This window comes from Penicillium verhagenii, assembly GCF_028828195.1.
Source record: "Penicillium verhagenii strain IBT 33310 chromosome Unknown utg000002l_segment0_segment0, whole genome shotgun sequence".
NCBI lineage: Eukaryota > Fungi > Ascomycota > Eurotiomycetes > Eurotiales > Aspergillaceae > Penicillium > Penicillium verhagenii.
Window position 1 is genome coordinate 3,713,393 of NW_026643166.1, and position 25,097 is coordinate 3,738,489.

Genomic DNA, 25,097 nt, shown 5'->3' on the forward strand with positions numbered 1-25,097 from the left:
CGGATTTGTTCAGAGCTTCAATGTTCGCTCTGACCAATCACAGGGCCATGGATCGGATTTCCCCAAATCGGGAACGATCCACTATAATTGGTACTTGACTCTTGATCACCCCTCCCGATCCGATCCCTCCATTTTTGAATTTCTTCTCCTTAAAACTTCTTTATGGGCTTCAGGCTGTATACTGCCCACCGATGTTATTTAAAGTCCTAACCCATTCGTGGGACTTGGGGCATTACAAACATGACCTATTCAACATCTCGAGGGACACAGCGTCAGCAACAAGCTAGTACATTTGGGACCTTCAGGGAACGAGAGTTTCTTAGGTATTTCGAAACCTCATGAGTATATCCATATCGTCATGATCATTAAAAAGGCTGACCAGACGCTGAATATCTAAGATATCTTCCTCCGTATCATCTACAAGCCCATCCTATACCTCATGTCGATCGAGACACTCAGCCTACCTCGTTCGCTCCACGGTCATCTTGGGACCCCGCTTTGACCTCCTTCGCCCAGTTGGGCACGCTACGCTTGGATGCCAAACGGGCTTTGATTTCACTATTTGGTCGAAACGAACAGGTCGTCCTTACCGAGGCCACCCAGTCCTTAAACATTCACGATGACGGGAGCCACAATTCTCGCGATGGATTGTGGATTGGATGCTGCACAATGTCCTACGAGCTAAGTCTCTGCAAACTGTCGATCAATCAATCTCAGGCTACAGAGAACACCCCTCAACCGCTGGTGGTGACCGACATGACTCAAAACGAAGAGTTCAAAACCCATCCTTACGTGGCGCACAGCCCCCATATACGCTTCATGGCATGCAGCCCTATTATAAGCCCCAAAGGTATTGTTATTGGCGCTTATACGGTTTTGGATGACAGACCTCACGACCCATTGGATGATAAAGCTATGAAGTTCCTGGCAGACATTGCCCACACGGTCATGGATCATCTGGATGCAACTCGATCTCGACATGAACATCTTCGAGGCGAGCGCATGATAGTTGGACTGGGAAGCTTTTTGGAGGGCAAAGGCTCATTACGCAATTCTTGGATTAATGCAAATGAGACGGTTCGGACTCCACCTGCACGCGGTGAAGATATTGAGTTGGAAGGCCATGTCAATCAAGAACAACAGCAGAAGCAAATGTCCGAATATGTGGCGCCGACCGCAAAGTATAACGATGGCCAAGGTCTCAGACCATTCCGCCCACAAAATTTCAACACCAATCAGACTGGGAACCCACCATCGCAACCAAGCCAAGAGCGGAAAATGGCTAGCCCGGAGATCAGCAAAAGGAATTATTTCTACGCTCGGCCCCGGAATAGACGTGCATCTCATACAACCATGGCACCAACGCACAGGGATTCTTTGAAGAAAGCTCCAAGGGACAGCTATGCCAACAAAGTCAAGGAAACGTTTTCTCGAGCGGCAAACATTGTTCGCGAGAGCATTGAGGTTGAGGCTGTCGTTTTCTTCGATGCCAATTTTGGCTCCCCAGACGCCTTGGTCAATACTTCCAATGTTGATTCAGAGAGTGGTGGTAGCTGTATGGAAAGTAACTCTTCCAGCGAAGAGGAAGCGAAACGCTGCAGATCCCCAAGAGAGCGGGATGTCTCCAGCGACCCGCAACCTGAACATTGTGGACCATTAACGGTGAATCCATGCAAGATGCTTGGCTTCGCAACCTCGGATGTAGCTAGCGTAAGCAAAGAGTATATGCTGGATAAAAAGGTTGCGGTGTCCGAAAATTACCTTGGGCAGCTTTCGCGCCGATATCCCCGGGGCAAAATCTTCAATTTTGGTGAAGATGGAACCCTCTCATCCGACGAGAACAGTGATGGTGGCTCCCCGTCCAGTGACGGCAAAAAATTCAAGAAGACTAGGAAGGCAATACTGCGCCAGGATGCCGTGACCCTTTTGCAGGTCGCTCCCAATGCTCGAAGCATTGTCTTTTCACCTCTATGGGACTCACACAAAGGAAGGTGGTACTCAGGCTGCCTGACCTGGACAAGAGCGCCCCACCGTGCTTTGACCTCTGAAGATGAGCTAGCGTTCTTATTTGCTGTGGGGCATAGCGTTATGGCCGAAGTCCACCGGCTCGGCGCCTTGTTGACAGAACGAGCGAAATCGGATTTATTGGCTGGAATCAGCCACGAGCTTCGCTCCCCTCTTCATGGAATTTTTGGTACAGTTGATATTCTAAACGACACCGTAATGGATGTCTTGCAGCGTGGATTGGTGCATACAATCTCATCTTGTGCATTTACCTTACTCGGCTCAATAGACCAACTCCTGGAATATGCCAGCATCAACGATGTCCGTTCGAGGCCTGCTAAATTCCAACCTCAAGATGCCGCAAATGGCTCACAGCTTGGAACAGTGGATAAAGATTCTGCCGTTCAGTTGGACGCTGCCGTGGAGGATGCAATTGAAACTGTCTTTGCAGGATATTCATTTTTTAAGAGCCCGACTACCCCGCTATGGACTACTGCCCATATATCCAATCCATTCGACTTCAAAGGCGGAGTCAAAGTCATCCTTGATATTGATCGTGCCCAAAACCTCAAATTTGCCACCCGTCCCGGTGCCTGGCATGTGATTTTGACAAATTTCTTCGGAAACGCCCTGAAGTTTACTGACGAGGGGTTTATCTATGTTTCTTTGAAGGCGACTCCAGTGAGGTTCAACACGGACGGCCAGGTGACGCATTCAAAGGTCACTCTGTGCATCAAGGATACTGGATGTGGCATGGAAGAAGAGTTTCTGAGGAGCGAATTATTCACTGCTTTTTCCAAAGAAGACAGACTGTCACCAGGGAATGGCTTAGGAATCAACATAGTGAACCGAATAGTATCCTCGCTCGGTGGTGAGATTGAGATTAGCTCCCAGAAAGGTGTCGGTACAGAAGTTGTCACAACAGTGACCCTTGAACATGTTGTGGAGCGGGTTTCCAACGGTAGCCTCAATGGTGCCTCGTTTCCTTTGTCGATGAGAAACCTGGTCAAGAACAAGACTATTGGGATCTTGCTTCACACGTCTTCCGATGGAGACGCGGCTTTGCTCTCATCCATACACAAACTATGTCAAGACTGGTTCCAAATGAAAGTCGAACTAGTTGAGCCATCGAACATGAAATCTGGCGGTTGTGACTTTTATATTACCCTCCATCAAACCTTGGCTGGAGGCATTCATGAAATCTTGCCTGACTGTCTTTGTTCAAATGAGCGATTGGCTCCCCCTTTGATAATCATATGTTCTTCTCCAAGAATTGCGCATACACTAGCATCGCAGGATCGACGGGAACCAGGGGTCTTTGAGTTTATCAGCCAGCCATGTGGACCGTACAAGTTAGCAAAATCACTTGAAAGCTGTCTGCAACGCCAACAGCTACGTCGTGACGCCTTAATTGGCAAACGAAGACGATCAACAGGCCAAAAGCCCAATGGGCTCGAAAATTCAGTGAATGGGCGACTCAAGAATGACTCAATATCAATACGCAGCACTAGGCCCATTCGACCACCTGGGCCGCTGAAAATGCCTCCAGAATTCTCTACTGAACCTATGGTGACACCTGCTCTGTCTGTTCCTGCAGACTTGGACTTGGAGTTTCAACCGGAGGATTATTTGGCGGTCCAGTCACAAACCATATCCCCCGGGACTATCCTCCTTGCGGACGACAATGAGATCAACCTCAAGATCCTGATGGCATTTATGAAGAAACTGGGGTATAATTACGCGATTGCACACAACGGACTAGAAGCTCTGGATATTTTTAAGAAAAGCGCACACAACATTGAAATTATTCTAATGGGTGAGTTCTAACATTCCCGAGAATTAACATTCATCCGAAGATCTAATTGGTTCTTTTTTTCTATTTTTTTTTCTTTGCAGACATTTCAATGCCCATCATGGATGGTATTGAAGCCACTCGACGCATCCGCGAGTTTGAAAAGACCCTTGAAAACAAGAAGCGTACTATGATTCTCGCGCTGACCGGTGTCGCACAAGCTGAAACGGAACGAGATGCCATCGGGTCTGGTATGGATGCATTTTTGACGAAGCCCGCACGATTGAATGCGTTGCGGCCAATTATTAAGGAGAGGCTACCCCAGGTTTGATCTTTTACAGTACACGAATTTTGAAGATTAGCGTTTGGGTAAGATGTAACATTGAAGATTTGAATTAATGAGTTCGATCTTGGAATCTTTGAAGGAACCGCTGGCATGTATGTATTACCTAGTAGTAGTAGTAGGGAAAGTAGTTCATTTCCGAAATAGCTAGGCTATTGTGTCGTGAGGGTGTGGCCCTTATCGCCCGCCATGCCCAAGGCCCTCTTTTCCCAGACATGCACATGTGAAGTTTTCGGATGCGTGAACCCGAGATTCGAACCACAAGCTTTTATTCCCCTGTTATTGAAAGCACAACAAGAAAAGAGATCAATTCAATTTTCTCTTTGCTGGATTATTTTGACGCCACAAGAGTATCTGCCTTGCTCATGATCGATTCCTCCGAGCCCGAATCATAATAATCATGTTTTGCCTCTGCCTTTGACCGTCGTCGTTGGCGATGCTTCTGGATCTGCCGATGGAGATATTTCCACGCGTCGATCGCAAGTTGGATATCAGTGCGTGGTAGAGGTGCCGAGGATGGTCGTTGGAGGGATATCAAGGACGCCATCGTTTCGAAGATCGATTGATAGAAGGTGTAGAGCTCAGGACACGGTGAGCGGTGAATTGTTCCAGGCTTTGTTCTTGGGACAACGACTTTGCAAGGTTGAATTGCTAGAGAAGCACCTACTAGGTACTAACTGCTAGGTAGGTATATAAGTAAAAAGCCTTCAATGTTCAAAAACTGGGCATCGGAACCTTCAAGACTGGTTCAATGTTTACATTTATATTAAGTATTTCCAACATATGAGGAATCATGATTGCAAAGCATCAATTGATGCTACTCCGACTCCGAGTAGGTTGGAATCCTGGAATGGATTTGTCATTTGAGCGGATTCAAAGAGTCAAACGTTCAATGTTGGATGAGCATCACTGCATCAATGACTCAATGCCCGACCCCGGCTCCGACTCCGACCCCGAGATCCGTATCGGAGTCCCCACTTTTCATAGGTACTACTAGTACCTAGTACCTAGTACCGTACACAGTACACTGTAGTGACTGTACACATTCCACATGTGCACGGCGCAACCCTTGGCAATTTCTACAATCAAAACATATGCAAAGTATCTTGCAACTCGAATTGCCAATTATCGAGGTTGGTGATACAATAGTTATAATCCAGAATAGTGGCCATATCGGTGGTATCGGGCGAGTCGGGGTTGGATACCATATTGTGTATATCTAGAGGCACAGCGGGCTGAACGGCTTCCGAGGACAAAACAAAATCTAGAACGCGTCCAATCGTCTCTTGGGCCTGTCGACATATATCATAATTTCCTTCATGGGATTGGACAATCGATCGCAAATAAGATGCAAAGATGCTGAGATCCTGTATGACTCGTGAACGTGAAAATGATGGAACGGCAATAGAGGGAGAGCTAGAAGAATCGGTGGACTGATGAGAAGCGCGACGGACGAGTTCAATTGAAAGAACACCGGCTGATGGGAGACCGAAGAAAGATATCTTTGTGCGTTCAAAACTCGTCAGTTAAGCCTTTGAAGAGCTGGAGTTTGACGAGAAAAGCTCACCACCCATGAAAGTTCGGGAGTAAGTCTCATGGTCCGAATTCGGCCGTCCACAAGTAGGAGCACTTCACTGAGAATCTCATGGGATACCTTAACGAGTTCGGGGGCCCAGGTGTTCTGTCGCTTGGAGAGAATTCGAAAAAGCAGAAATTGATCATATAGATAATCCAAATGTAGCTGGAGAAAGATGCTATGTTTGAAATCTAAAATCTCATCTTGCGTTTGGTGGAGGAAAGAAGGTAAACCCGACCAGGCCTCATGAGACTGTTGTAAGAGTTCCCTGGGAGTTGAGAATTGAGGTTAGCTGTCATTATCAGGCATTGTTTAGTAGATGTCTTTACTCAATTCGCCCTGGGAGATTGTCACCCTGCTGGTTGAGTGATAATTCCAGAATGCTTTCTCGAACTGGGCCCATAATCAAGGACACCCTCAGCCAGACAGCTTGTGTATCACTCTCTTCTGTGTTCCAACCATCAGTATCCAGTCTGCTAATCGCCCTGTCTCGGACCTCTGGTTCCGCAATGATTTCCGCAAAACTAAGATCCAGAGGCAGCGCAATATCACAGAAGCGCCAGCTGATACGCGGAGGTCTCCCTAAAAACGTGGCAAGTTGCTTGTCCGAGCTGAATGCACTGCCCATAAGTCGCTTTCGCGTCTCCAGAAGCCAAAATGGCGTGTTCTGATCGGGGGGAGGCTGGTTGAGGCCCAGGCTAAATATAATCGTTGAGAGATCTCCTAAAGCTCTCCATGATCTGTAGTCTGGATAGTGCATTAGTCAATGAATGGATGTCTTATCTATCAGGACTCAATTTACTGACCCCTGTCTCCGTGAACCAGAGTGGTTAGAAAGAGATATTGGGAAATAAGCCAGCTGACAGCATCATTTAATACACCGGCTTCGTTACAAAATGACAGGCATGTCTCTGTTGCTGATAATGCCAACTCGGCCAAATCATTTCTAGAATCAACCGGCTTGCCTTCGATCTGAAATATTGCATCCCAATCACAGGGCAAGGCGGTGCCTACACCTAGGCAAGAGAAAGCCAAGCCGATGATCTCCCACCTGCAAGACATTGATGACATGAATTCATTTAAAGTGAGCGATGAGTGGATGGGAATTGGTGCAGAAAATAGACCAAAGATTTGTCTTGAGCGGGCAAACAAGGATGAAGAGTCACTAGGCGACTCCGGGCCGGAAAATTCTTGTAGGGACTTGAAAGTGAGCTCAACGAGTTGCTTGCTCAAAAATCCGCTCTCTTGCGTTGTTCTGACTGAGGATTCTGCTATTCTTTGATACACTGGGAGATTCCTTAATAATTGAAGAATGTGCGCACCTCGGCGTACCGCTTCACTTTCGATGGGAATGGTATTGGGAATGGAGCCATGGGTGTTGCTTCTGGCCTCTTGCACCCCCTGGGGAAGTGAAATGGCCAAGTTATCTGTACTTTCTTGGAAGAGCGCAAAATGGCTTGTCATTCCGAGGTATTCAGATTGTGACAACCGTCTTCTTTTGTGAACGGGTGAGCTTTCACTAGTTCGCTCCCAAGATGCATCGTGTCTTTGCGGCTGGGTTGGTGTAGAATTTGCTGTCACTGATCCAGTGACTGTTCTTGTCGGAGAGCGTCGATAGAGACATTGGTTCGACTTGTTCATTCGGGCGCATCGACCACAAATCGGAAATTCATGATCGCAACGAATTTTGGATTTGCGACAAGGCTCGCATGAGGACTGTAGACCGTTCTTACGTAGAGTAGCCATCGAGCTTGCTGCCTTCTGGTTGAAATATGCTCAAGTGCTTGCAGCTTATGCAAAGCCGATCTCACTGCGGAGTAGATGAATGTTCTCCGTTGCAGCCACATTTCTTAGGCCATAAAGTACACGGCTGTGATTCCGAAGCCGCTGACTAAGCGATCTGAACCCGTGACTTGCCTTGGGCTGACCAATCAATCACGATTCTCTGTTTTCCTGCCACTTTATAGTAGTTATTACATCGAACAATTAAGGATTTCTCTCGTTGTGTTGAACCTTGCAAGTAGCTGCTCAGCTAAATCTTGTTTGACTTAAAACTATTAAGATACTATCTTCTCTCCAAATGCCCCCACCCAATTGTCCAAAAAAAAATCCCCTATCACTATTTACGCGTACTTGAGTCTCGACTCTGTCCAAGAGGGTCGCAGACTGGCATCATTAATCTCAGCAGTATCCAACGAGCTACCAGCCACGTAATTGATCTGCCAATCGACCGAGATGCTAGCCCCCTCATCCGATTGCGCCCAGACAGCCACGCCAATGGTGTTTTCACCATTGTAGTTCAGAACGCCAAGTGGAACAGGGAACTCTACCTGGTTTCCAATATACGGATTGAATCTTCCATACTGGTATCCGTTCACAAACAGCTGGGATCGGTAGGTAAGTGCCGAGGTAGAGGGCGTACCCAAAATGAATGAGATGGAGATATCATGCTCAGATGGGAGATCCAAGGAAACAACAGTACGGAAGAATTGAACTGTCGCACCATCGAAGCTCAGACTCGAGTCGTCACTGACACTCGTCCAGGTTGAATCATCAAACCCTGGAAGATGCCAGCCAACTCGCTCGGCGTAAAGACCATCCTCATTGTAGGTGCCGCGCACGGGGTCGAGGTTGGACTCGCCGCCTGCTGTTCCGGCTACGCGCCAGTGAGTGAATCCTGTTGACGAGCCAACAAGCTTGGCATCAAGAATACCCCGGGGGTTTAGCGCCCCGGTAGTCTCATCGTGACCTGTGTCATCGTGGACGACCAGCAGAACGTTGGGGGTGCTGGTGCTAAGGGTTACGTTGGAGAAGGATAGGGTGAGGTTGGCCTGCTCGTCTGTTGCATCACCAAAGTAGGATCCAAGAATCTCGCCGTTCAACCAAGCTGACCAACCACTAAATCTCATGTCAATGTCTGTTTGTGGTGCAAAGAACTGGGTAAGACTTACAAGGCTGTTCCTCCTTGTACATTGAGGTAAACGCCGGATGCACTTCCATTGAAATATCCACGCCAAAGACGGATACCGTTGTGGAAACCTGGACTTGTTAATCCAAGCTTTGATCATTTGATATAGGATAAGCTTACCATATTCATCGGCATAGAGGACTGGGAGGGTGGTAGGTGTTCTAGGGTTCAAAGTTGTCATATGGTCGGCAGCTTAAACTTTGTGTTAGCTCCAATGTTGCCGTATAAATTTTCAGCACGGTGCCACGGATTATACGTACCAACCCAAGCGGCACCAGAGTCATCATAGGTAGCAAGGCGCTCTGGCAAGCTGTCCTTCGATTTCCACGAGGTGAGCTCTGGTAGAGTAATAGCATTAGGAGCAGAGATTGAACCCTTCAAGCTGCCGGATGCTGTCCGGCTTGTCTTAACAGTCTTTCCATTCCAGGTGATAGATTCCACAGCCTTAGGAGCAAAGACTTCAATTGTCGTAGCGTTGACATTATCACCGGTCACCGCAAGAGTAGATTTTGAGATACTGGCACTGCGAACGAGATACGGGCCTTGCACAAGTACTATGGATCCGTTAGCAGGTGGTCATATGGGGGGGGGGGGGTTAAGGAGAAGAAGAAAAAGAGAGCATACCACTTTCTGTCTCCGGGACCAATGGATTACCCGTGAGAGCAGGAGCCCAGAATTTGTAAGCATAAGTCCGATCAAGAACGATAACTCTAACTCCATCGATATTCAAGACACTGATGCCATATGACTGCGTGAAGCTAGCCGTCAATCCTCCATTCTGCTTGAGGAACTTGACTTGCGAGCATCCTTGGCACGACTCAATCGATCCTTTCTTTGCTCCCTTGATGTTGAACTCTCCAGATTCTCCAGCCGGAACCCACAGAGCCAAGGTTGGCACACCGTCAAAGACAGCGTACGTCAAGACTTCCGCAGTCGAGTATAGAAGGGTCTTGGATCCAAAAGTAAAATCGGTAACGACGATCTTAGACTGGTGTCCATTTAGGCGAATAACGGCTCCATTCTGGGGGATGGTCAACTTTCCAACCGAAGTATCGACCTTCAGATGGAATGCCTCGTTCGTAGAAGTTGAAGTGTTGACGTGGAAAGTAGCATAGAACCCGGCATTGGTGTCTGGGTTGCGAAGTTCATATGCGCGAACATCGGCGTTATCAGTGTACTGTGTACCATTTCCAATCAAATCGGTCTTTGTAAGATCTTTTGCGCTGCGAGTGAACAAGGCGAGCAGCTTTGTCTCGTAGTACTTGGATCCAATCGAACGATCCTCAGAAATCGGCGATGAGTAGTCATAACTGGTTCCTGTCACGGGTGCAGCAATACCACCCCAGTTCGTGCCGCCGAAGATCATGTATAAGCTCATTGCGGTGACACGTTGACCGATGTTCCATCTGTAGAACAGATTGGCGAAATCTTCATTCAAGTCGTTGGGACAACCTCCCTCGGGTCCACCCCAAGGATTGTAAGAACCTCCCTGGAACTCAGGCATGAACTCCGGCAGTGTGGGTTGGTAGTCCTGGAAATAGTCGTAGTAGTCAACCACCTGGAATGCCACATACTCTCCATTTGTTGAGTCACATTGGCTGATATCGCAGGTCCAGCACTATTTGCTGGGTCAGTTTCATTCCTCGGTCCGAACGGGGGACAGGAAGCGATACTTACGGATGGGTATGAGTCGACGCCGGCGATATCAACATTTCCTTCGCCGTTGATGTAGTCAGTTCCCCATGAGAGCGAGTCCATGTTAGGATCATTGGCTGTCAATGGAATGGTGATGCCGTTCTCACGAGCATTGGCTTCAAGGAGCTCCATGTACGCAATAGCGGTGTTGTTAGGAATCTTTTCCGATGTCGAAACCCACTGGTCACCGTACTCATTCTCGATTTGATAGCCAATGGCCATGTGCCCATCAGTCACTTGGTACCGACTGGTAATTTTGGCCATCTCTGACATGTAGGGTTTCCAGGCGTTGGTGTACCGTGTGTCATTGTTTCGAAGGCTACCATAGTCACCCGTAGTTGCCCACAAGGGGAATCCACCGGCAGTGGTCTCAGCATTGATATAGGGTCCTGGGCGCACCAAGACATATAATCCCACTTCCTTGGCAATTTCGAAGAGCAAGGAGAAGTCGTGAGCGCCCGTGGTGAAATCCAGGGTCTGGTTGTTTGGTGCATGGTATGCCCAATTGGCGTAAAAGGAGAAAGCCGTAAAGCCTGCTGCTTTGACTTTCTCTAGAATATCTTTCCACAGACCAGGGACCGGGATACGCCAGTAATGGAACTCACCAGAGAAAATGAAGATTCTCTGGTCGTCGATTTGGAAGCTGTAGTGATCCCACTCAACCACCTTATTGTATCCATCATTGTGGACTGGCCATTGCGTGACTTCGGATTCTTTGGAGTCCTTGGCAATAGAAGGTGAAGCTAGAAAGGTAGTCGCGATCGATAGACTGTGGAGAAAATGCCCCAGACGAACCATCTTGAAACGACTTCGCCTGAACCAGGGAAGATGAGGTTCAAAGTTGACCCTTTTAAGTTTGGACGATTGATCATTGGATCGTATTGGAAACCCTTTTCCATTTATACATGATCAAAGGGTTTTCCATTGTTGATTTTGGTCATTCTAGGTATAATCCCGGGGTGGTGGAGCCGCCATCATCGCATTCAGTCTAGTTGAATGTAAGTGCAATTATCAGGGAAGTTAAGCGAAGCTCCGCACTCCATCCCCTCAATTTCCCCCCCGCATGGTGTGGAGACCACGGTCATATTTTTCCTCCATTCACATTTCTTAGAATTGTCCGATCAACGACACCGAGATTGAATCCCTGGAGGTGGCACTCATATGGTCAGATCTAGTTGGTTACTATCCAATCGCTACCGAGTTTGGCCTCGTAAAACGGTCTCGGAATGCTTGTCCATCCTTCCAGGGTTTATTCACTTATAGCCTAGTCTCGGTTTCAATTCCCATATGTTGATTAACGTCAAATGTTACGGTGAGAGAGAGAAAAAAAAAGGGTTATTAAGTGTCAAAGTGCTAATTAACTCATCAATCCAATATACAAGGTTATAACACTTGGTGTGGCGACATAAGCGAGGTTAAAAAACCCACCGGAGAAGTCGCTCATTCCTCCACAGACTCAGCAAACTTACTCAAAGCCCGAAGCCTCGAGCCATAGAAATAGAGTAGCCAGATTCCAATGATTCCAATCACACTCAGTCCACCTAGGAGGCTCGTACCCCTGGCAACACCCAAATTACCGAATAGCGGATGCGCAAACATGACACTGCCACAGGCCAGTGCACTTCGGAAGAAATCATTAGCCGCAAATAGACTAGCTGCGTACTTTGGGTAAGACAAAGGAATATAGACAAAGATACACTGCATGACAACGAATACCGTTGCTCCGTAGATGGTAATACCGATTGTCGGTACAATCCAATGGATAGAGGCTCGGGCCGTCCAGGCAAAAAGGAAAAGACCGATTGTGGGGCCGAAGGAGGCTGGGAGAGCCGGTATTAAGCGGGATTCTTGGACTGGCCAGCCGAAGCGCTCAATGCGGGGGTTCATCCAGAAGTATAGGTAGGAGAAATAGGTCCCGACACCTATGATGCACGATACCAGGATGCAAAGGAATACTAGACCGACTTGTCCCAGGTTCATGTGGTAATCAACAGGGTAAACCAGAGGGAAGACTTCGAAGAATGAATAGTAAATGCCGTAGATGATCGCGGTGTAGATCTGAACAAAAAGGACAGCGGGGTCTTTGATTGTAATCTCCATGGGCTTGATGAGTGCATCCACAACGACATCAGAGACATGCATGTTTCGCTGGTCGATCTCAGATTGAGACATGAAGCGCGCGTTATTGTGAATTTTTCGAAGGCGCTGAGCGCGTCGAAGGAGGATAGTCGGAGTGCTGGTCTCGGGGAGAAAAATGAGCATGATGATGAAGACCGGGGCTGAGGCCCAGATTGACTCAAAGAGAGACCAACGCCAAGACTCAGCAGGAACTGCAAACCCGCTGAGAAGGGGACCAAGGGCAGCTATAAATAAGATTCAAGTCAGCACATGCATTCATAAGGCTACAAACATTTGAATGCTCAAGGCACGAGAAAAGGGACTTACGGCCACAGTATGCAGCAGCGACCCATGCCATCATAGCATATGGCAAAGCATTAAGACTGTACATATCACCAATCGAGGCACCTCCCGATGCAAGGCAAGGCGAGCCAAAGAATCCTTGAAGGAAACGCAGCACCATCAGACCCGGAAAGTTGCCGACCAGGGCTGTTGGGATAGAGATGATGACAAAAAGGAACATGGTAACAATATAGACTGGGTTTCGTCCAATTATAGGGATCTCACTCAACGGGGAGAATATTAGAGGACCAGTGCCATATCCAAGCACATATAGTGAGAGACCCAATGTTACAACCACCTCACTGACACCAAACTCCTTCATGATTCCTTGTTCCGAGGCCGTGTAAATTGCCGATGTTGTATATACAACAAATGTATAAAGGCAGATGATGGTCGCGAGCAATGCGCGCTTCATATTGGACCAATTATGGGGATTTTCGGCGTCATCGGTATAGTACCAATCCACCAGAATCGCACCATCCTTTGTCTTCTTCGGGGTAATCGGGATAGACTTGACTTTTTCGAGATCTGCAGCATTCAAGTTTGTTTCGCGGTCCTCTTGCAAAGTCGAAGTGTGGCTGATAACGTCGCTTTGGTCTGAATTTTGTCTTTCCTCTTTGGACTCGGGATTTCCAGCCTGTTTGTTGGAAGCTTCAAGGCTCTGCATCATTTGAATCCATGTCTCGGGGAGCTTGAAGTCGGGCTTTTCCTCTGGGTATTGAAAGTATTTGTTGTTGGATAAGAATCTGATCAATTGCCCTATCGGGGCTTCTCGAATAACAGCCTCCATTCTCAAGTGTGTGCACGGTAAAGTGGTTTACTGGGAAGATCTGAAGGGTTTTCGAATTGGGTTGTCCTTCAATGTTCAAATGTTTAGCACTTCCAAGTTTGGAAGTGTATGAGTGTATACCAGTATTGTTATAGGTTCGGAGCACGTAGGTATGATATCTTCGGATCTTATCGGCGATCAGTGACCAAAGGCGAGAATGTAGCGAAAGGTAGTATTTGTATAGTAGGTAAATCCAGCGCAAGTTCGGAGTTGCTAGACGCAGCAGGTTGAATTTTGAGGAAAAGACAACATTGAAAAAAGCCAGGAAAACCACACACATATAAATATTTTAGACCTAGTAGGTATTACTTAGTATATATGAATCATCTCGGCCTTGCTTATAGAGATGACTCAAAACGGAATTAGGAATTAAGGCCATACAGATCCCATTGGCTTCGAAAGTATTCCATTTTGACCAATCATCATGATTTATTCCTCTGCACATGTGTATGTTATAAATCAACTCGGCTTGATAGATCTCTCGCGTCTTTCAAGCACGTCAGACCCACTTATGGGCAAGTAATCCCCCCGATCCCGAGAACCTCGAACCAATGAACAACAGATCTATGCTTACTATAGCTGGAGATCTGAGATTGGCAATACGAGATATTACTCAGCTATAGCTTATAGCTGATTGGAATCGGATCTTTCAATTCCGGTTTTTTTTTCACGAGATCCTTTTCCACGGGTTCAAATGTTAAGAGTCATTGATCTTTCTTATCTCCGGATCGGGAGTAAGATCGTTAGCTCCGTATATCAATACTAGTATACCTGACGCCATTTTTTCAATCTTCTCATTTTCTTTTGTGACATGTGCGTGTGCATCTGAGCTTATCTTTCTCAACTGATCTGTTCTTTTTTTTTTTTTTTTTTTTTTTTTTGATAGTCTAAGCTTACCTAGTTATGTGTTGTTCTGTTACGTGGAAACGATTAATAATCCAGATGCGGCTCGGCCTCTACATACACCGAGCATTTTACTGACTTTGTTTGGCCTGTCGATGATGATGCCCAGACGGTTTACGAAGGAGCTCGCTGGTTCTGACAGTTCCGATGGTGAATGAAACTCCGGTAGGCATCGTTGTGAACTCGTTCTTTTCATGTTTCAATTATAATATACATTCCAGTCGTTTTGTTCGACTGCACTGTGACAACGGCTATGTACATGCAAGCAAATCCCAAATTGCAAAAGTCGGCCAAATTTTTTTTGAATTGCTCATAACCTTCTTCAAAATCCATCAATAAGCAAAAATGTTCTCGGCAACCAACAGTGCTATCCCATCAAAATGGTATAGAATGTGGATGCCCTGCTTTCTGGCTGGTGACGGGGGAGAAGTTAGAACCCAGTGCTAATGTACTAGCCCGGCAAACACAAGTCGCACACCACTACCCATCAACTGCGGGATGAGGAAAAGTCGCGTGGCAATCATGGCACATTCTCGCTCGTGTCACGAAAATGTTTTTCTCTTTCTTTCTCTTTCTTTTTCTTGCTTTGATTCTAGCTTTGATTCCAATACTCCAAGATAATGCGACATAATCAGGATCAGCTGTTCCATGATCATGCATTGTTATCAAGGACTCCGAAAGGGTTTTGTCCCTTAGTGTCGGGCACACTAGTAGGGGAATCTTGGCCTCCTCGTTGCTTCTTGGCACCCTTCTTCACGGGCACGGTAGAGAATCCATCATCAGAACTAGACTGGTGGGTAGCTGCGGCCTTGGCCTTGTTAGCAGCCGAGGCACGAGTGCGGATTGGCGAATCTGGTGTGGCCTTCTGCTGCACAATCTTTTGCACGTGCGCCTTGATGACCTCCTCGTCAGTGGCCTCGCTGTTCTCACCCTCAATAGCTGCCCTCTGGATCTCACGGCTGAGGCCCTTGAGAGCGTCGATACCGGCCTTTTCGGCGGCTTCCATGTGTGTTGACTGCTTAATACCGGTGTCCTTGCGCTTCAGATACGAGCGCACGAAGAAGCGGGCAAACAGATAGGTAAGGGGAAGGAGGTAGCAGACATTAAGCCAGATCGCGAACGCCTGGCCGGTGGTGTCCATGCAGGTTACCATCTCCTGGGTGTATCCGGAGCTGGCGACGGGGGCGGCGCCGGTACTACCGACATTCTCTGCGAGTCCCTCGGCACCAGCGGCGCGGAGAGCAAGCTTCTTGAGCCAGGGAATGGCACCAGCTTCGGCGGTGGCACTGGCCACACTGGCTACGGCGGGCGCAACCTTGGACAGGTGGCGCAGGGCGGTGCTACCGGCGGGGTATGGGAGGGTGTACTCGACAAAGAGGTAGGCAGCGGCCATGTTTGTTCCGAGGACAAATTGGGTGATTTGCATGGTGGTCAAGCTGCGCTTGATCACACCGGGGACGCGAATGCGCAATGCCGTGAAGGTGTAATAGGTGTACTAAATAAGTATACAATGTCAAGTCACCATTCATCCCCGCGTTCCATGAGGTTCAATTAGAAAGGAATGACATACCATCATGGCATGGATAGCCGAATTCACGAGGGCAAAGATCCAGATAGGAGCTGCCATGTAACGAATACCAGCCCACATGCACATCATAGCACCAGCGTGGTGGTATGTCTGCAGAGTCGAGCTCTTCTTACCCTTGGCCAGAATGATTGCGGTATCCACGACCTCGTAGAACTTGGACAGGTAGAAGAGCCAGCCAAAGTAGGCCAGACCCTGGTTCCAGAGGCGGCCCACGTCGGTCGAATCGGGGAGACCGTTGCTCAGGTTATAGGCCGGGTTGGGAATTGACCATTCGTCGGTGATGGTACTATAGACAGCGGCGTTACCGTATCCACGGGGGCCATTGATTTTGCACAGCGAATCCACGACGCCGACGATACCGTTGGCATCGGTGCGATCCGGCCAGGAATTGCCAAAGGCCTGGACCATACCGGCGAACGTCCAGGCGGAGTAGATGGCCAGGAAAACATTATGAAGGACCACGAACAGTTTAAAGAGGCGCGAGTGGCTGAAGGCATAGGGTTTGTAGCCGCGACTCTTGTTGATGCGACTGATCAATACCACGGTCAAGGCGTAGACAGTGGCAATGGTGATGGGGACGCGCACATCCAGCACTTGGTTGAAGAGGTCATTGGGGATATTGAATGGTTGCTTCCAAGAGAATTCCGAAACATGAGGCGCAGGGATGGTCACCGGAAGCTCTGCTGGAGGGAAGCTGAGGAGCGAGGAGCGAGGAAAGCCGATCCGGATGGTGGCCGGGCCAAATTGAGTGGGCACGTTGAGGTCATACATTGCGCGCGCTCTCTTTCTCTTTCTCTCTCTCTCACACACTCTTTCTCCTTGTATTATAAACCTTTAAAAGGGTTCCAAGGATGCAAATGTATTTGATGACTCGGAGATTAATTGATACAAGGCCCAGTCCAAAGAGTGGAAATGCAAAGCTTTGAAATAAGAAAAGAAAAGAAAAAGAAAAAAAAAAAGTAGGCTCTCACCAAATTCGTGATAGTCAAAAGAAACGGGACTCCACTTGGGCGATAAAGGGAAAAAAGGGCCTTATCTGTTGGAGACTACGTTTGTTGGGAATTGGGGAACCGAGGTTGACTCAAAGGACTTGATTGGAGGTCATTGATGGATTTATGTGGGAATTTGAGAGTGGAATTGATTTCAAACATTTCCATGAAAACATTTGAATCGGAATAGACACAATTACCTAGATTAATGTCCGCTGGTACGTGTCAATTGTACATGTATGTACTAAGCATGGAGTACATGTGAGTGAAAATTCCATTCTACCAGTATGCATTTACGAATAGAAGCTTTTGGAACATCTAGCACTACACTAGCCGTATCCAGTATTTGAATAGAATGTACATGTACTGTCAACTTAAGCCCCCGATTGTTACAGTCAACTGGTAGTAAGACTTCATTCAACCATACAACCTTGAAAAATGGAAGAATTGCATTTGAGAGAATCCAGTCCTCCACTTCCAAGCTTATCTCCCAAATTGATTCTTTCAAATCTTCTCCACATGCAGCTTTTCTTTCTTGTGGGGAAAAAAAAAAACCCACGTTTCAAGTTTGTTCTTGATGTGCTGACTCATCCGTTCTCTGGGATAACATGTCACAAGCAATACAAGAATACATTTATGTTTTGGCCCTTGGGACATACTTAGATTACATAGTATTACATAGCATTACATACGGTATTATTCACGGAATTGGGCTAGTACTTACTTGGTAAGTGTTCATGTTCAAACTTGTCAAGGATCATGCAAGATGATAGCATGCATATGCCTCAAATACTACTCCGGGAAAAAGATCAGTACTGTTGGGAAGTAAGAACACACATCAAGACAGAGGGGGCAAAAGATTGGCACTTCCCAACATCTCCGTGCGATCAATTGATGAGATCGGCCTTCACATGCGGCCGAGGCCAGAGCGCATACACAAGACAAATTGCAACACATGCGGGGGAACTAATTGAGCGAGTGGGATACATAATAGGATGAAAATAGACTACCAAATTACTGTAATAAGCACCCAATTCCTGAATGGGAGCATGTCCGAAAGTGTGGTAACACAACATGCGAAACCTTGGAATGATAATAGAAACCCGGCTTCTATTCTCTATTCTGCTTCCCAATCCTAAAACTCCACTAATTGGGCACAAATAAGGTCGTACAAGTTACAGTTTCTACAATCCCCCCCCCCTTTCCCCGCTCAGCGGGGTTTAGTGTTATGGGGAACAGGCGGTGGCGTTGGCACCGGCGCAGACGCTGACGACTCCTCAGGGAAAGCACCTGGCATCGTTGAGGGAGCACGCATCTCTGCCCGCTTGGGAGGAGGTGGGGGTGGCTTTTTCCGCGCCTGGGTCTCCAACTGCGTGTCCAATGGAGACGAAGAGATCGGTGGTGGGGTCGGATTCGAGATGGAAGCCGCTGGAGACCTCACAACCGGCCTTGCAACCGGTGAATTTGCCCCAGGTGGTCGAGGGACCCGTTTGTTCGCATTGGCCGAAAACTTACGATCTTCAACAAAAGTATTAAAACGCGACGTCACGCCACCCCATTTCTTCATTCCTGCGTCGATGGTATCAGCATGGCGATCCCGAAACCCAGGAGTTGGTGGAAGAAAGTCCCTCGAATTGGCCGGACGCGGGGCTGGAACCGCTGGAGGAGGTGCCTTGGACGAGGAGCCTGAGTCGGTACGCATCTGGGAAAAGCGAGATGGCAAATCATCATTGACCTGGGTGGTCTCAGAAGTGTCGGTCGTCCCCCCGATGCCAAAGGCAGGAACAGAGACGCCAGCATTGGCAAGGCGAGATGCCGCCTCCTGGTTCACGTATCCCTGGGAAGGTGATGGTAGATCGGCAGAGTATGCCGGCGGGGGAGACGGTCTCTGGGAAGGCGAATCGGTCCGCGGAGGAAGTCGGGGAGGTAGTTGTGGCTTTGGCTTCATGACGGGCGGTCTTGCGCCCGTGGGAGGAGGACCAGGTGAGTCGAGTCTTCGCGACGGGGGAGGAGGCAAGTTGTTCGTAGATAATCCAGTTGTGTCCACACGATACGGCACCGGAGGTGGCCGGGGCTTTTGGGCTGCCTCTTCTTCTGCCTCAGCCAGTTGTTTTTGATGTCTGTCTTGTTGCTCGATTTGTTCGTGGGACATGGGAGCCCCTAGACCCCGTCGATCCGGGGTGGTTTCGTTCACCGCGGCCGCACCATGGTAGTTAATGTGCTTCGGGGGTGGTGCAAAGGATGCCGGATCCTTGAGAGATGACAGCGGTTGGGAAACATGTTCACTTCGGTCAGAGCTGGGGTCCTTGCCCTTGCCCATCCATCCGGCCTAGACGTTATGTTAAGTAATGGAAAGTATTGGCCACGTAAAAGAAAACTGACCACTTGATTGATTCCCTTGAAATCTCCACGCCAGCTCTCTTTGCCTCCTTCTTTCCCCTTGGGGTGCCAGCCCCCTTTAACCATATTGCTAAGTCCACTCATGATTGACAGGGTAGATGATGCTTCTAGAAACATTCGGCAAACGGCCTACTAGTTAACTAGTTATTGGTAAACCCCGCTTACTCCACAATCACGTGTTCTCCGGATAAATGTATGATGAATTATGAAAATAAGGCTGCAGCAGATGAGAACAACATTCGAGTACATAATGATTATATCTTGAGAGAAAAGGAGAAAGAGAAAAAAAATATGGAAAAATACCAGCACTTCATTTGGACTTGCTTAACACACGAACTGTACATACTATACTGCACATGTGGGAATTTGTATTGAAGTTGCCCCAGGCCAGATTCGGAGTTGGTGGACCCGGGTGAATTCTCCGAGCCAACATCAATTAAACATTCGAAGCTGTTTGTATCAATGATTAATTGATGACATCTGGACATCGCCAATATGTGAGTTTCCCCATTTCCATTCCGGGAAAGCTACATAGTCTTCTATTCTTGAGTGACAGTTAAGGAATGAATCCGTGCTCCAAGTAAAATATAAGCGAGCCAGTATAAACATGTCTGAATGTATCTTAGATAAAGTCAGACATGCGACGAGGGGCTATTGACCAGTCCGGAAGTGGGATATCTGAAAAGACCGGGCTCAAATGTTCACATATGCAATATTCAAGGGTTGGCCTTAAGGGCTAGGCGTGCTGGAACATTTGAAATCATATGCCATAATGCACATCAAGCATATGTACTAAAGAATAGCCGACTGCCGATGAGCTGACTGATTGTTAACAAGTATCAATTGATATTATTGACCCTGATATCTATATACATAATACTCAGGCTGTAGAGTACAAAAATTCGACAAGTCTTGAGAACAATTTACTCAATATTATAGACTTGGCTAGCAGCTCCGAATCCCGATACCTAAGATATAATGTTGTAAACGTATAGCATATGTTTCGTATATTAAAGTAGGATATTGGACTCGAGATCGTTTGGACTTGTACTTGGAAATAGAAAGTTTTCTATAAAAGGAGAGATTATATCAAACTGGTCATGTGGCAGCCAATGCAGTTGACCATGTCACACGAACCTGTTTTTTTTTTTTTTTTTTTTTTTTTTTCACATAGAATCAACAGTCGGAGAGATCAATCACCAGGAAGAGCCCTAGTAGCTCTGAGTTGACGCCGACGATCCTACTCTGGTTGTGGATCAATGCGAGCCAATCATTAAAAGTTCGAACTGATGTATGGAGCCTCACGATGCTTCTCCCCTAAACGCAAAGGAGTTAGACTTGCCGCTGATCTTACGTGCCGCCCCCAAACCTTGAAAAGGCGAGCCTGCATTTTAATTATAGATTTCAAAAACACGGGCGTTTAACTGATTACGCGGTCCCAACTGCACTCAAGTGCTGGATTTCTACTTTCTATGCTGATATTTCCTCTTTGGTACCATTACTCATATCCTTTTCCCCTTTGGAGAAACTCGGGAATAAACGGACTCGGCCTAAAACGATTGAACTTAGTCCCTGCTGTTACGCCGAGCGTTTTAGTTCGTATCCCACTATGTAGCGTCTATTTTGGCCCCCGATCGTCCTTTATCCCGCTTTCTTTCTTTCTTCCTTTGTTTGATCTTTTTTTTTTCTTCTCTCTCTCTCTCTCTCTTAAGCAGTTGGAAACTCAAAGAGTCTCTGTCGACAACGATCTTCAACTAATATGCCGATGTTGGAATTATTGAGAAGGTCTATGTTAGATGTTGTTCCAAATGGAAGTGGTGCCGGAAACGAGGGCCAAGGTTCGGATGGAGATCGGGCCTCAAGTGAAACAAAGCCTAGTACCTACTATGGGACAGAAACTGTTCAAACGGATACAATAACGCAAACCGATGTCCACTCGGCCAACACGAGTCCTGCCGTTGCATCTACAATAACAACAAGCAAAACGCCAACATCTACAGCTGCGACAACAAGTCCCACAGCTACCTCCATCTCTACCTCGACCAATACTGCAGTAGCTAGTAGTCACTCAGGTGGCGAGTCAACAACCACAAAACTAGCCATCGCCCTTCCTATAGCCATCGTCGGCGCCCTAGCAATCATGGCTGCAATATACTTCTTCATTCGTCGTCGTCGTCGCCGACAGCAGCATGATGCAGTTCCTTCATCACCCACCTATCACACAAAGGACGGCAAAGTCACCTCAACCACCCAAATTCTGACTGCCCCGGTTCGTAAACCAGTCGCTGCAGGTCTACCCCGTTTCCCGATCATAGATGTTCCAGGAAGTCGAGAAAGTGAAGTCAGCTCAGGTGGCTTGGCAGGACAAATGTCGACACAGCAAGAAACTCCAACGGGGTCCAGCTTCGGGATGGCAGTTTCGAGGGATCAAAGACCGAATACGACGTCAGAGGATCTCCGCGGTATTAGTCGATCGGCGTCGCCAGTGAATGCGGTGGAGTCCCAGATAAGGTTGCCTTTTGAAAATCGAGAGGCAGTGGAGGATGATGAGGTTTCGGTTGTTTCAAATGAGCAAATGGTACATGGGCATGATTATGATGATATGTCTTCGGTGTCGTCCTTTGACGGGGATAGCCCGAGGACAAATGATGCGCGTCATCCGTTTCGATGAACCAGGAAAGGATTTGAATTATACGCTTTTATGTTCATTTGAATTTTCTTCTGTTGTATTCAAGCCATAGCGCTGAGTTTTTTGTTTCATATTGATATTGACACTCCATACAGCATGCACAGTTTCTCATGGCGAGGCCCGCACTCGAATTCTCCACTTGTACAAGGTCGTTGGTTGTCCCTTTCAAATAGTCCAAGCTCTGCTGCAGGGTGCGGATGGTCAAGAATCGTATCCAACTTGAAGAGATCTGAGGTAATCATTGTAAGTGAGATACTTATTTTGTTTTTAGATCCAAATAATAAGATAAAGTGTTATATAAAAAAAAAGAATATACCCATAATTGACCAGCAAGCTTACCGGCCACCTCCAAGGTCAGGCTTCCACTCGTGGACCAGGCCCTTGGACAGTTCCCGGAGGGCCATGGTGGCATACTGGCTGGATCCCAACTGGAACTTCAGCACAATGGCCAATTTGTCACCAGCGGGGCTAGCAGGGGTGGCAACAGGAGCCTGGGAGTCCGATTGCAGATTCTCCAAATCCGTCTTGACAAATTGCTGGTCCTCTTGGGAATACAGCTTGATGTCAAATGAGTAGTCAGTGCCCATGCGGCTGAAAATCTTACGGTAACTGCCACTCAGACTGGCATCCTTCCACTTCCGCCGCATATTGAATGGATCCAGACCACCACCTCGCTCGCTGGCCATGAACTCGCGGTAGAAGTCGGTCATCTTATTAGGAGGGTAGATGACATCGAAACCAGGCAGGGGGAGAACAATGTCGAACAGAGAGTACTTGCCACTGGCAACCTCCTCAGCCGTTAGAGCCCGTGCCCGTGTGAACAAGTCGTCCGTAGAATTAGCACTATCTCCGCCTTGGGGCACCACGATGATCTCTCCATCGGCATCGATGGTTTCATTGTTCTCGGCGTTATCTCCTTCTTTCTCTCGATGCTCCTGCACAATGACAAGATCACCCTCGACAACTTTGTCGCCGTAAAGACGCCAGCGCTCACTAGCAGCAAAGTTCCACACAAGAGACTGGTATGCATGCACGTACATAAGTCGCAGGTTCCGAGGAATGGCCTGCAAAGCCCCAAGGTAATCATTCTTACCCCAGCCCTGTTGACGAATGATACTGGCTTCTGCGGAAAACTTCCGCGGGAGCTCGCTCAAGGCGTCATTAACATTTCCTGTGGTCTTGAATATGTGGATTGCCTTGGCCCGGGCCTTGTCATCACTGCTGATAAGAGCAGTGGAGGCTTCGCCTTCCTCTGCGGCGGCGAGGACGTGAGGGGGGAAGTGCAAAATTGCATTGCACGCACCCTCAAAATCATCCTGAAGGATCTTCACGCCAACTGTGTCGGTGCGGGTCGAGAACGTTCCAAATCGCTGCAGACCATAGTAGTTGAAGTAACCACGGTCGTGGAGGTTCTTCAACGAGGATCGGACAATCTCAGTGGCCTTTGCAACAGCGGCTTGAGGGTCTTCCAGGCCCACACCGGGAACTTGACAATCCCGAAGGGTGATGACAAACTCATTTCCATAGAGGTCCCCAAGCTCCAAGCCGTGCTTGTGGTATTCGAAATCACCTAGACGAGCATTACGAAGAGTATCGTTCATCTTCGCCAGTCGGTGGGCGTGAACGCGAACAACACAGGCCCGCTGCGCAGTGACACCACGGCGATCCTTGGTACCGGCGAATTGGAACAATTTGGCGTTCATCTTCATCTGGCGGGCCAAGAACGAGATGACCTCCATGGTATCCTTATTCTCTTTATAAATCGTGAAATGAAGGTATTGGCCGCCCAACTCATCCCAGCTGACTCGACCGCCACCAGTACGGCCACCACCACGACCGGTCTGTTGCTGAATATTGCGCTTGAAGCGGTTGGCCGCTGCCATTATGTCAAGATTGCCATCGTTGTCGGTGGTAGACTCCAGCTGAGACTTGAAGATGCGACGAATAGACATGTGGATTTTGGTGCGCTGGTCACGATCAGTCACCTTGAGAGTGACTTTCCCGAACTCAGCTGGTCTCGCTTTGCGGTCAGACATCGCGCGCGCATGAAGCTTGATGGTGTCTGCAGCATTCTGGTCGCCAAGGCATTCACATAGCAAAGCATTGTCTTCCTCAGACACACTAAACACAGCATCCGGGGCCTCCTCTTTGACGACTGCTGCTGGCGCTGGCGCTTGCGCTTCAGGCTGCTGCGTCTCATCCTTCTTCTCACCGAGGGACTCAGGTACGGCAGGGTTTCGGAGATGGAGGACTTGGCCGGAGGGCGTGATCTCATTGACTAGGAAGTCGGTGTATCTGAATTGTGTTTTGTTAGTACAGAAATTCATGTTTTAATATTCGGAACTTCGATTGCGCACCTTTTCTTTAAGGTGCCAGAGAATCCATCAATGTTGGCGGTGACAAGCTCCGTGATGCCGACACCGCGTTCCTTTGCAGTCTGCGCATCTTCAACAACATCAGCCTGGGGCAGCGCATCAATGACGGCATCAACCTCAGTAACCTCCTGGGTCTTTTGCCGCTTCTGCGGCGGCTCAATAACTTCTGGGCGATCCATTGTAACGTGGTGAGGTGAGGTTGTTGCGTGGTTGCAGAACTTTTGGTCACGTATCGGGAATAGCGCGATAGGGCCAGCCCTATGTTCCGGATTGGGAAATTTCATAACAGCTACTACTACTAGTAGAAATTACTTAGAGCTCCTGTAGTAGTAAAGCCACAAGACAAGTATCGTCGCCGCGCTGCGCGCGGCGATTGATCTGCACCTAAGGTCAATCAGAGTCCCCAGCTGTAGCATTGTCTTTGAACCCACTTTGGGCCTCTCAGCCAATCAGGTGCTGCAAAAAAACACAGGTTCGCGCGTAGTA

General features: G+C 48.0%; 8 protein-coding genes across 8 annotated transcripts; 2 read left to right on the plus strand and 6 right to left on the minus strand.

Moving 5' to 3' along the window:
- Positions 1–240: 240 nt before the first annotated feature.
- Positions 241–4,127, plus strand: N7466_001359 (putative sensor histidine kinase/response regulator; the record flags this gene model as incomplete). Its single annotated transcript, XM_057160757.1, has 3 exons — positions 241–323; positions 399–3,820; positions 3,901–4,127. The coding sequence occupies 3 exons, from the start codon at positions 241–243 to the stop codon at positions 4,125–4,127; spliced, it is 3,732 nt and encodes a 1,243-aa protein (XP_057027005.1).
- Positions 4,128–5,224: 1,097 nt separating this feature from the next.
- On the minus strand, positions 5,225–7,461 carry N7466_001360 (putative C6 transcription factor; the record flags this gene model as incomplete). Its single annotated transcript, XM_057160758.1, has 4 exons — positions 5,225–5,641; positions 5,707–5,983; positions 6,045–6,462; positions 6,522–7,461. The coding sequence occupies 4 exons, from the start codon at positions 7,459–7,461 to the stop codon at positions 5,225–5,227; spliced, it is 2,052 nt and encodes a 683-aa protein (XP_057027006.1).
- Positions 7,462–7,838: 377 nt separating this feature from the next.
- N7466_001361 (glycoside hydrolase family 35 protein) lies at positions 7,839–11,176 on the minus strand (the record flags this gene model as incomplete). The annotated part of the gene is made up of 6 exons (XM_057160759.1): positions 7,839–8,613; positions 8,667–8,754; positions 8,804–8,875; positions 8,944–9,237; positions 9,308–10,301; positions 10,361–11,176. 6 exons carry the CDS (start codon positions 11,174–11,176, stop codon positions 7,839–7,841), a joined length of 3,039 nt encoding a protein of 1,012 aa, XP_057027007.1.
- A 642-nt stretch (positions 11,177–11,818) lies between these two features.
- Positions 11,819–13,628, minus strand: N7466_001362 (MFS transporter; the record flags this gene model as incomplete). The annotated part of the gene is made up of 2 exons (XM_057160760.1): positions 11,819–12,741; positions 12,824–13,628. 2 exons carry the CDS (start codon positions 13,626–13,628, stop codon positions 11,819–11,821), a joined length of 1,728 nt encoding a protein of 575 aa, XP_057027008.1.
- A 1,594-nt stretch (positions 13,629–15,222) lies between these two features.
- On the minus strand, positions 15,223–16,929 carry N7466_001363 (elongation of very long chain fatty acids protein; the record flags this gene model as incomplete). The annotated part of the gene is made up of 2 exons (XM_057160761.1): positions 15,223–16,065; positions 16,141–16,929. 2 exons carry the CDS (start codon positions 16,927–16,929, stop codon positions 15,223–15,225), a joined length of 1,632 nt encoding a protein of 543 aa, XP_057027009.1.
- Positions 16,930–18,357: 1,428 nt separating this feature from the next.
- N7466_001364 (uncharacterized protein) lies at positions 18,358–19,631 on the minus strand (the record flags this gene model as incomplete). Its single annotated transcript, XM_057160762.1, has 2 exons — positions 18,358–19,476; positions 19,530–19,631. 2 exons carry the CDS (start codon positions 19,629–19,631, stop codon positions 18,358–18,360), a joined length of 1,221 nt encoding a protein of 406 aa, XP_057027010.1.
- A 1,681-nt stretch (positions 19,632–21,312) lies between these two features.
- Positions 21,313–22,218, plus strand: N7466_001365 (uncharacterized protein; the record flags this gene model as incomplete). Its single annotated transcript, XM_057160763.1, has 1 exon — positions 21,313–22,218. The coding sequence occupies one exon, from the start codon at positions 21,313–21,315 to the stop codon at positions 22,216–22,218; it is 906 nt and encodes a 301-aa protein (XP_057027011.1).
- Positions 22,219–22,571: 353 nt separating this feature from the next.
- On the minus strand, positions 22,572–24,790 carry N7466_001366 (pseudouridine synthase PUS7; the record flags this gene model as incomplete). Its single annotated transcript, XM_057160764.1, has 2 exons — positions 22,572–24,531; positions 24,594–24,790. The coding sequence occupies 2 exons, from the start codon at positions 24,788–24,790 to the stop codon at positions 22,572–22,574; spliced, it is 2,157 nt and encodes a 718-aa protein (XP_057027012.1).
- Positions 24,791–25,097: the final 307 nt, after the last annotated feature.